Consider the following 11,221-nt stretch of genomic DNA (forward strand, 5'->3'; position numbering starts at 1 on the left):
CCAACACGACGTCCGCGTTCACGTCTGGGAGCGCGCTTCAGTGTTTGCCAGCAATTCACGAGCTCGGTTATTATACAATTTATTTTGTTTTGGTTTACTTCAGTGTTTAGTTTAGTTTGGTTTAGTGTTTAGTTTAGTCTTTAGTTTGGTGTAGTGTTTAGTTTACTTTAGTTTGGTGTAGTGTTTAGTTTACTTTAGTTTAGTTTGGTGTTTTTAGTTCAGTTTAGTTTATAAATACAGTTTACCCAATTTATAAATCCACAGGAATTAAAATACATACATTTTGAAAAAATAAACCAAGGCACACTTGCTGTAGAAAGATAAAAATGCACCTGCATGTTGCTGCACATTGTGTTTTTTAATCAGAACATATTTCTGAACATACAGCATTTGTTCCAGTGTTTTCAAAATCACGATGAGTACCTATTGTTGGCTCAGTTTAGGCCACCGTGATGACATTCTTGAGTTAGCAAATTGATACATGAATTTATACATAAGATTTGAATGCCTCATTATGAAGGCTACCACCTGAAGCTTTTTTTCAGTTTTGCATTGCTGCACCACAGGTGTGCTGTGTAAAGTTGAAGTATAGCTTTGTGCATACTGTGATGGCCCCTGGCCATAGGATAGTCCTGGTTCTGCCCTGCCAGAGGCCCTGGTTGCCTGGCTGGAATTGGTCTCACCTGTTGGGAGTTTATATAATCTGGCAGTTTCAAGATGTCTCTCTCTCCCTCCCTCCTGAAAGGCTGGAGTCTTTTAGGCTCCATTTGGTTTTTAGGGTTGGTTCTGTTTTGCTTGTGTTTAGTTGGCTATGGTTACGGAAAGTTTATGTAAACTCACACCTGCAGTTACACATCATCCAAAACACACACCTCACTACTGATTACTGATCAAAGATACCATGCTTTGCTTAAGTTTGAGTTGATTTCAATGAATCATTGTTTATTTAAATGGTTGTTGTGTGGACCTCCCTTCTTTGTTGTGCTCTCCAACGAGCTGGGCACAACAATACAGTTTACATCGTTATCATCGTCACACAAATTGTTGCTAATGACGTAACCCCTAAATATTATTTTGTTGACTACATTTAAGAATTTTCTGATTAATTTTGTGCAGATTTATTTCCTGAAATTAGATCTGACTTAAATGTTGCAGATTATATTCTGTCTTTCTCTTGAGCCAGTGTGTTTTTCTTTGATGGTGGTGTAATACTGGGGCGTTTCTTCTATTTTATTTGAATTCACTCTCAGCTATGCTCTCAATGGGGTTTACACGTTTTCATATTAAAAGGATGGCATTTTTCCGAGGCAAATATAATTGGGTAAAAATCATAAAACGTTTTCATAAAATAATTGTCAAATACTGTCAGAAATAAACAACACAGAGCACATCATTTAAGCCATAAATAACTTAATTTAATCTTTAATTCAATCTTAAACCCTTCGAAAACCAAGCAGTTTCAAATACTCTATTGTAAACTGAAAACACACCTACTGTCTATTTGCTTTACAAGTATCACAATCTTTTATCTGTAGACAACAAATGTAGCACTCGAAAACAGCCACCTGTCAAGTAAACAGCTCAGCAGACAACCTGAGCTCAAGTTTGCAGGTAAGAAAAATATTAGTTGTGTATCTTTGGTTCAGTGTATCACTGCTTCAGAGATCCAGTCGAGCTTAAACAGAAGAGCGACCCTACTCAGGCTGGGCTGGTCTTCGTCCAGGCAGAGGGTTGTGGTGGTGTGCAGCACGAATTAAGACACAAACCAGGCAAACTCAAAGCCTTGATCAAGTAAAACAAAAACAAAAAAAACAAAATACAGACATGATCAAAGCTGTCAGAAATCAGTGGAAAATAGTGGACCAAGACTGGACTTGAAAAAGTACCGCCCTTTAGAAGTTGCAGCACATACAGTACATAAATAGCTGCTGTCAAAACAACTACGTTTCAAAATACCAGTCATTCAAGTAGCCACAGTAGTGTGACAGATATCCCTCAAGAGATGAACGTAACAAATTATGATTTAAAGTAGCAAATATTCATAGATTCTATTAAATACTATATGCATATGAATCATCATGTCAAGAGCCCAGGGGAAGAGTAAAATAATAACCTCACATCCAAGCAGAAAAAAACAAACCACACACACACACACACACACACACACACAAGATATGAAATAAAAAACATTAATAATGTATTTAACTCACTGAATTTAGTCTTGTCAGTAAAAAATATGTTGTGCAGTTGTAAACACCATGATAGTCTTGCACTACCCGCATCCCTTCAGTGTACAGGCTTTACTTATAAATATAAATATCCCTGCTTTTTAATTTAGTTAATTCAGATAATCTGAATATTTGTATCTCCTCATAGATTGTGTGTTTGGTTAGACTGACGGAGCATCAGATATGGCTGCAGCTGGGCTCTCATGCTATGAACACACAGAGCCTTTTTCTCCATTATCTCTTCTAGCTTGTTGACGTATTCCCCGAATGCCTGTAAGACAAAGAGATGAAGAGTGAGGATATATAAAAATGTGTAGTCACTGTAAAATGTGCAGTTTAGAAAAAAGCTATTGAGGGTTTGATTTATTCGGACCATATCAGGTTGTTGGAACAGAAGTGTGCCCTCTTTATGGCATAAAGCCTCCATCTCTTCAAGCTGCTCCCAGTGGGCCTGGACAACACGACACCTGGAGTTGGATTCGAGAGGAGATGTTTTATTCAAACACATCATCTCTTGGTTGTGATCAATGCAGCATTAAGAATACACAACACCTTCTCTACATCTGTCATCAAAGAGGTCTGAATCATATGTAGGACTAAGATGTGTGAACTACATCATCAATATCCTTAATAAAATAAAATGAAATAGTGAGAATTGTGTTACTTACAGTGCATGATTCAAGTCTTTCAGGGTAGACGGATGGATTGTGGGTGTACTTAGCTGATTGCTCGTACTTTCTTGACTTGGTTGGATTGCATTGTTTAAATCGCCGGAGGGGTTTGAATGTACCATGTGACACTGGTCCAAGACACCTTCTGACTGTGGTGTTGAGGTGGAGGAGTCAGGTTTGCTGCGCATGTTGTGTGCACGCTCTGTTGGCATTTGTGTGGCAACATTTGGGATTAGAGTGTGCGAGCTGGATGAATGAATGTCCTCAGAGTGCCGGACAGAGGTTGCGATGGACTGCACAACCGGAGTTTGCATCGAAGCACATGTAGAGGGTTTAAGTGGGGATGCAGGGGCTTTGGGGCTAAGGACTGGCATGGTTTGGAGTTTCTGATTGTTCTCTCGGTCCTGGAGCAGCGTAACTTCAGGCAGTGGAGGTTTTGTCCTACCTGGACAAGACAAAAAAATACATATTCACATAAACATTTTAAACGCTAGTTATTACACACACTTCGAGAGCTCACACTTACCTGTTCCACGAGGGTCTTTTGTCCGATCCGTGTGATTGATAGCTGTCACGGTGTCAGAGGTGGTGGAGCAGCGGGTCTTTGCTAGCGGCAGCTCCAAAAAAGAAAGATGAATATCTACATCCTCAGCCTCTACAAGCTTCTCCGTCATCTCTGCACATGTCTGTTGCTCTTTTCCCCCTTTCCTGTTGGTATTTTTCCCCATTTCATTCCTGAGCACACAGATTGAGGGGTTGCTCTGTTCCCCTTGTAGGAAGGAGGATGTCGCGGCCTGTTGGTCCACCTGAAGCATCGAGAGGCTGAGGGGGTCCATTGTGTAGCTGAGAGAAACTGTGTCAGTCTCATGCTGGGGTAAAAACGGTATTTTAGCTTTGATGTGTGGGTGGTTTTGTACCTGAGTGTAAACTGGACTTTCAGACAGTTTGTTAAGGGGCTCCGCTGTTTTATATCTACTCTGAGTGATAGAGGTAGAGAGCGGTTGAGTGGTTGAAGGAGAGTTTGAAAAAGGGCCATTTTGCAGAGGTAGTGGAGGGATGTGGGAGATGCATCTGGTGTGTATTGATTCAAGAGAGCGATCACTTAGTTTGTGTGGGGTCGGGAGTGTGTTGACCTGTTCACAGGCTGGGGAGAGGGGTCGTTCTGCTGGAGCTCGCTGATGAGGGCTGTCTCCTTCCCAATCAGTGCTCCGCTCAGCTGGGTCATCTGTGGGATGGAGTCCCTCCTCACCCCTTTGTCCTCTGTCATCAGAACAACAGCTGTAAGTCACTTGTGCCCCTGCATCAGTCGGCATCGCACCTGTGACCCTATCTTCTTGCTCTGTCTCCACTGTTGCCAACCAGGCCCACCTCCTCTCTCGCCCTTCTGTCCCAGCTGGCTTCTTAACTTCTCTCTTTAACCTTACTTCACCTGTTGGCTCCACTGACCTCCTTTTATCACTTTCACCTTGTTCAAGTCTTCCCTCTGTTCCTTCCCATGATACCAGCAAGTGATCGCCAACACCACCAGATTCACCACGGGCGTGATTGTTATTGCAGCTTGGAGAGAATTCAGTTTGCAAGTGAATCTCACCACTGGGAAAAGGCCACTGTCCTCTGTTAGCATCAGCTCTAATCTGAACTCCAGCTCGGTACACATCTAAGACATCTTCCACATCTTGATATGTGAGGGCAGAAGCTGACAGTTGGGAATCCTGTGGAAGAGGAGAAGAGGATAATGGAGAGACAGACGGTGAGAGGAGATTGGCAGACGAGGAAGAAGCTGAGGACGCAAACTGCTGTAGCTGCTGGTGATACATTCTCAGATGCCGATGCCTCTCCTTATCCTTTCCATCAAACATCTGTAAATCTCTTTCCCTTAGCTTTTCTACTTCACTACCCATGTCTCTACTGCGCTCAACTTGCCTTCGCTGTTGTAACCATCCTCCTTCCTCCACTCTTCCCCCTTTCACAGGGCTCTGCTGGTTCTCTTTTTCTCTTTTTCCAGATGCCCTTTGAGTTAAAGAGTTTTGCACCTCCCTCTTGTGACGCTGCTCATCTGTTGGCGGTACCAACACCAGCCCTGCCCGGACATCATGGTCGCCTCCCAAGTGTCCGTTAATTCCTCCGCACATTTCATTTTCTCTTCTCCTAACAATTCTTTCACTTGCTTCATGCCTCCTATGCCTCGTATCGCCCGGTCCCAGCCAGCCTCTAATCGCTGTAACATGTTCAAGTCCGATCCCTTCTCCGCCCATTGCACTTGTTTCCGCCTTCCATCTGCTGTTCTTGGGTGTGGAGCAGAGATTTGTGTCCCCTGTGGACGACCTGGTGTTTGGTGAAGTGGGAGCAAAAGCCTCTGGTCGTCTCCCTAACTTCTGCTTTTTAGGGGGACTTTTCCCTCGTGGGCCAACACTGCTGCCACTGCTGCTGTTGGACAGGTTATGTTTAGGGGAGGGCATCGTCTTGCCCCTTCTTCCTCCTCTTAGTCCTCCTCTTAGTCCTCCTTGTCCCCTCAACTCCTTCACCCTTTAAAAAACGAAGTAGATATAGCATCTCAAGTAATTTTAGTCACTGTTCATCACCACTATAGCCCTGGGTACAACCATGGAGACATAAACACTATATTTAAAACCACTATGTAATTTAAGTAAAACAGGATAAAGGAAACACACACACACACACACAACACTCACCGATCAGCATATCTCAGTGTATTAAGTGTGTGTTCGGTCGCTAAGTTGCCAGGTGAAATGTTGGCAATCATGCACGTCATTGAATCACCAACAAATGAGTCTTTCAAAACCTAGAATGAGAACAAAGTAGTAAGGGTTTTATTCATCAAGCACACGATCATTAACACTATAAAGAAATGTAAAATATTGTAGTTTGGTCTTATTACCTGAGTAAGTTTGCTTTGTCTGAACGGTGTGTGTGATTGCTCTTGATCAAGGGACCGGATACATTCTTTAAGCTGAGGAACAAAAGAAAAACGTATTAATGGAAAGGAAAATAAAATCCCACTATACATTTGCAATACCTTCAGACATGTCATTTTCACACATGAAGAACATAGCAGGAGATTGTCTGGGTCACACATTTTCAAACTAACAGGAAAACATGCAGGTGAGGTATATGGCGCCTGGGTTTACATGCAGGAGGCAGGACATAACATATAAATTCTGGACATTGCACATTGACACAGGCATAAGCCGTTATCACCAAAAGCTCTCAAATCATGTTGTCTGTCCAAGATGACATCTTCATTGGTGTAAGACGAGAAAAGAGAAGCTGTATTTCTTCCAGTTTCACGTGCGTTGTGTGTTAAAAATGAACACATCCTCTTACTTGATGTGAATTTTCACACAATTTTACTAGCGGGCTGGCAGGAAAAATTATCCAAAAAATATCCAGAGTGCAGAACATTTTTGAATGTGGCTTATATGAGATCTCTTGAGTGTGTCAGCATGTGTCTGTGTGTGTAGCTTACAACCAACAGACTCTGGTTGATCTCAGCTCCTTCCATACGGCTCTGCTTGTCTGGGTCTTTGGTATCCGATGCCCTCTCACTTCCGGCCAGGTCCACAAACCACATCCTACAGGCACACACACACACACACACACACACACACACACACACACACACACACACACACACACACACACACACACGCACGCACACACACACACACATTTTAATAAAGTAATAATTCAACCTGCTACGTAATAAACGTATTATTAAAAAATGTTTAAGGAGAAAAGAAAAGCAATTAGAAAAGAGTGTACATGATAATACCCCACAATATGATAAAACACATGGGATGTTGACACTAACCTGCCTCTTATCTGCTGGTTTGGACTTCTGAGCTGAATCTGAAGCAAAGCATGGGATCGAGAAGAAAGTGGATTTACTCCGCTCATCCCCTGCGTGCGCTCCTCTGTACCCTGTGAAATCACCTTTTTAAGGAAGACAGGAGGAGGAAGAGGGGGGAGATTGAGATGTTTTAAGAGATTGCGGTGGTCACGATATCAAACAAATAAGAAAAATCAGGCACAGATCAGCAGTCCTGATGTGGTAGATTTAATCCACTGAATAGCACATACGTTACTATTGAGTGATTTAAAGCAATAAAATATAACAAGCAATCTTGTCATTTTCAAAAATCAGTTAGAATGCGAATAAAGCCTAGAAGAACAAGTATTTCTTGATCCTCTGTCACAAGCAAGACCGTCAGCCATGACATTTTATTTTTCTTTATTAAATGGTAGATCTCTGATTTTGGAATCAAAGCATGTGTTCTAAAGGATGGAGTGCTGATCAGAGCACCAGGTCTGGACAGTGCAGCAGGGATATGAGGCTATTTTAAAGAAAGAGATGAACCTGCAGCAGGGAGCTGACCGAGTCCACCCTGACGTCACGCAACCCTGCAATGTGAACCACCTTCTGTCCATCCTCCCTGGCGAATAACCTAGAGACAGATGAACCGAGGGTGAAAGAATAAAATTAGTTTTTTATATTACTACAAAAATTTAAACGAGAACATCCTGTTTCCCTTAAATGATGATGATGATGATGCTGCTAAAACTGCATTATCCTTAAGAGAAGACTAATTGTTAAAATCATATAGAAAATTCTAAATTCATTATTAACAAGTATATTGAAAATGGTGGCTATAACACAAATAAGCAACTAATAACAGTTACTTTCATATGTACCTTCAAAATATATTATATATCAGTGTACACACAAACCTTTTCCTGTGGTCCAACAGGTCATACAGCTGACCACAGTAAATCTCAAAGAAACTGACATACACCAGCAGGGGAGAGAGCATGTGTGAGGTGGACAGGTGTGCAAAAATGTCCCGGACTGCAAGTGTGTACAACCCTGGTCCCCCGGCGGATGAACCCAACATGGTGTGAGTCTTCCCTGCACCTGTCTGGCCATATGCAAAACAAGTGGCCTTGCCTCTGTGGAACGCACAAAGTAAAAATAAATTTGGTTAGGAGGCACAGATTCTCAGAGACACAGAGCAAGCAAACACAAAACTGGCTTCAGGACATTTGGGTGGGAAGGAATTGAGTGTGACAACATATACACCTCAGGTTGTAGCACTACATCAGTGCCAACCTACCCATTGAGCATGTGCTGCACCAGAGGATATGCTGTTCCTTGATACACCTCCTCGTTGGAGCTCTCCTCTCCAAAAACCTGGTCGAAGTAGAACCTGTGCTACAGGGACAACACAGCAAGGTAGCCTTACAAAATCGAAATAATCCACCCTTACAGTTTCAGTATTTCATGAAACTGAACATCATTACCATTTGACGTATGACTATAGATATATGATCAAAAAAATGGATATATGATCTCCACATCTACCTGTAGTATGTAATGTGTGAGATCCACCGCTTCTTTGCTTTCATGAACAGTAACACACTCTCCACCTGAAGTTGTGACAACGTCTGCTTCTCCTCTCCTGCTCTGTGCACATGTCAGAGGTCTCTTCCTCACGCACACGCTAATCCGCTGCTTCCCTTCTTGCCTGGTACACACACACACACACACACCAATCACAGTCAAAATTAGGATTATCATGTCGAAAGTAAACAATGCTCTTATGCAAACTTTGTGCAAATGTCCTAAAACAAAGAGACACAATCACATACAGTATGTAAATCGTCAAAAAAGTTGAACATGCACAGGAAACCTCTCCTCACTGCTTGTGTTGGAGCCATTAGTATACTTTCATGTTCAGGAAATGCATTTAACATGCTGCACCTGTACATGTCTCCACTGAGACATTCATTTGCTAGTCAGGAGCAAGCAGTGAGGACAACACAAACCACCTCCACTCACTTTTTGTTTGGAGCAGGAGGGGAACTCAGAGGTAGTCCGTAGTTGTAACCAGTGGTTCTCTTTGATTCATAAATGGGTGTTTTCTTAGCCATGGATCCTGAAGCCCCATAACTGTGTATTTCTGTGGGAAGTTTTTCCTTCTTAGAGATTATTTTCCTGCCTTTGTGCCCAACTGGTTTGCTGTTAAACGTCTTTGATGCCACTGGTGCAGGCCTGGGTTTCTGTTTGTGGAAGGAGACAAACTTTGGTGATAATAGGGTGTCAGAGTTCTGCACTGCAATTCCTCCTATGGTGTCTCTCCTTGTGTGTTGATTTGATGGACGACTATGTGCATCTGTCCTGTGGTTGTTGTTCTCTTTGCAGCCACATTTCACAGCTCTCCCACTGTCGAGTTCAAGCTGCAGAGTTGTGGCTGACCCTCTGCACTGGACTGGTGCATCATTTCCCATATGACTGGTGCGGACATGAACAGAGCCTTTGGGATAAGAAAGTTGCTTCTGATGATGATCAATGGTTTCACAACCAAAATCAAGCCGTCTGCGAACGGGACCTCCATATCCATCATAAGTAAAACTACTGTCCACTACACCATAGCCTTCATCCCCACCATCAGCACCAAAATCATCATAACCATCTTCATATTCAAGACTCTCCAGATCGAGAGTTTTGATCATTTGGACCAGATGGAAGAGTCGAGTCCTTTCCTCCATAGTTCGGATTCCCAAGAGGGGATAGTCCTCCATGGTCAGTGCTGAAAGGTGGACTGCACGGCAAACCCCCATGGAGGTAAACCTGACAGCAGAGAGAGGGGGAGAGTCAAAGGAGGGGAATACATCACATTTTGGATGTTCTGTGGGTGAGTATTCTTACCTGGCATAGTGGTGCTGCAGCTCAACCGCTCTCAGACACTCATTCAGGCAAAGTGTTATTTCTTTCCCTTCCTTTTCTCTCTGTTTTCCTTTGTCTTTACTCGACCTACCCCGGGAGTGGCACACATGTCGGTTTAGTCTCTCCATCGGTCGGTCACAAAAAAAAGAAGCATGCAAAAACTGACAGTGCTACTTAAGTGATTCTCTGCAGCAGGCTAAACTTGAATAAAACAAAATAAAATCAGAAACACTACACGAGCTCCCTACAGCAGCCACACCACTTTTCACAAGACCATGTGTCCTTGCTGTTTTCCCTCCCTCAGTGATTTCTGTCAGAGACTGATGGCCAATGGGGGGGTCACTGTGTCATAACTACCACACTGCACCGTTGGGGGCACAGGACACTGGTATGATGCTGAAATTTGACACTTGGTAAGGATAGAGCCGGGGCAGCAGGGTGCAGTCATGTCACACATTTCTGTATCCTAGCAAATATGATAAATATAGCAGACACAGGCATGCAACTGTTGCTTCACTGGCTTCTACAGTAGATTGGCTGGCAGCTGTAATAGTCCTGACACATGAAACTTGAGTGAGATCCTTTTTATATCATGACATGTTTTTTAAATATTTTATACAGATTTGATCCTTTTTATTTATTTTGCCCCTATTAATAAAGTTACCTCTTTCATTCTAATCTTTTTAATCTCTTTTATTTAGCTTGAAAATAGTTTTAAACTGCTTTTTTATTTGAGTTAGATAGTTAGTTAGTTAAACTTGATTTCAGACACGTAAGTCTATATCAGTTTAAAATATAAAATAAATGAAAAAATACAGCAGAAAACTGTAGAGTAGCATCTTCACACTTTACAAGCACATTGGAATTAAAACACATACAGAGCAAGGGCATGTCATTGTGGGTAATTCCCTGTTGGGATTTCATGCTCTGTCTGATGTCAATTCTCCAAAATGAATTACAGAGTGGCTGCAGAGCATAAAGTAAAGGGGAAGTTGTTGTTGACACCTGTCCAAAAGTGTCACTGGAGCAAATAACCCAGAAAAAAACAAAATAAAGAAAGGATAAAGGTAACTGCCTGAATCGTCTGAAAAGTAAAGCTAAATAGTTTTTAAGTATGAACTGGCTAAAATGTTTGTAAAAGGTTTTAAAAAACTGAAAACTTACCAGATTCACTGCAGACTTGTTTAAAAGCAGCAGCACAGGACAGTGTGGACAGTGTTTGAACGAGCTAAGTGAAGAAACAAGAAGCATTAATTTTTCACAGAGCTGTTAGCTTGAGTGGTATCACCATTTCCGTACACGGTTGGTCTCCATGGCGACGACAGCGGTTCCGGAGTTGTGTTTTCCCACATGTGAAGTGAACGCACGTCCTGCTGCAGCTCATCTGACGTTTTAAATGTAAAGAGACAAACAGTCGCTTACCATCCAGTTCAGCATGAAGAGAGAGATAATCCCTCGGAGGGTTTAATGCCCACAGACACAAAGCCTCCTCACACTAACCCTGTTAGACATTTGTCTCCCTCAGCAGGGCGACTTTAACAGCAGCTCCCCCGCGTGATCATATTACCGCTGATATG

At 42.5% G+C, this 11,221-nt stretch overlaps 1 protein-coding gene across 3 annotated transcripts; it reads right to left on the reverse strand.

The window, feature by feature from the left end:
- Nucleotides 1-1,717: 1,717 nt before the first annotated feature.
- On the reverse strand, nucleotides 1,718-10,898 carry LOC117767583 (kinesin-like protein KIF24). Of its 3 annotated transcripts, none has more exons than XM_034595349.1 (15): nucleotides 10,809-10,898; nucleotides 9,627-9,731; nucleotides 8,757-9,548; nucleotides 8,280-8,442; nucleotides 8,032-8,129; nucleotides 7,649-7,867; nucleotides 7,278-7,365; nucleotides 6,732-6,853; nucleotides 6,387-6,492; nucleotides 5,799-5,870; nucleotides 5,593-5,702; nucleotides 3,426-5,425; nucleotides 2,897-3,176; nucleotides 2,602-2,695; nucleotides 1,718-2,499 (listed from the first exon to the last, which is right to left on the reverse strand). In XM_034595349.1, the coding sequence occupies exons 3-15, from the start codon at nucleotides 9,536-9,538 to the stop codon at nucleotides 2,371-2,373; spliced, it is 4,263 nt and encodes a 1,420-aa protein (XP_034451240.1). In that variant the 5' UTR covers nucleotides 9,539-9,548; nucleotides 9,627-9,731; nucleotides 10,809-10,898; the 3' UTR covers nucleotides 1,718-2,370. The 3 variants fall into 3 exon arrangements, with proteins under 3 accessions (XP_034451240.1, XP_034451239.1, XP_034451238.1); XM_034595348.1 differs by lacking the exon at nucleotides 10,809-10,898 and adding an exon at nucleotides 9,904-9,994; XM_034595347.1 differs by lacking the exon at nucleotides 10,809-10,898 and having other exon boundaries at nucleotides 9,627-10,004.
- Between the last annotated feature and the right edge of the window lie 323 nt (nucleotides 10,899-11,221).

The sequence above is a fragment of the Hippoglossus hippoglossus genome, chromosome 9, assembly GCF_009819705.1.
Source record: "Hippoglossus hippoglossus isolate fHipHip1 chromosome 9, fHipHip1.pri, whole genome shotgun sequence".
Taxonomy (NCBI): Eukaryota; Metazoa; Chordata; class Actinopteri; order Pleuronectiformes; family Pleuronectidae; genus Hippoglossus; species Hippoglossus hippoglossus.

Bases quoted from the DNA above. Each gene is read 5' to 3' on its own strand.
- LOC117767583 (XM_034595347.1), bottom strand. From the start codon at position 9,772: ATGGAGAGACTAAACCGACATGTGTGCCACTCCCGGGGTAGGTCGAGT. The intron at 7,868-8,031 runs GTAGGTTGGCAC...TGCGTTCCACAG, and splicing joins GTGCAGCACATGCTCAATGG to AGGCAAGGCCACTTGTTTTG. The intron at 5,703-5,798 runs GTAATAAGACCA...TTCTCATTCTAG, and splicing joins GACAAAGCAAACTTACTCAG to GTTTTGAAAGACTCATTTGT.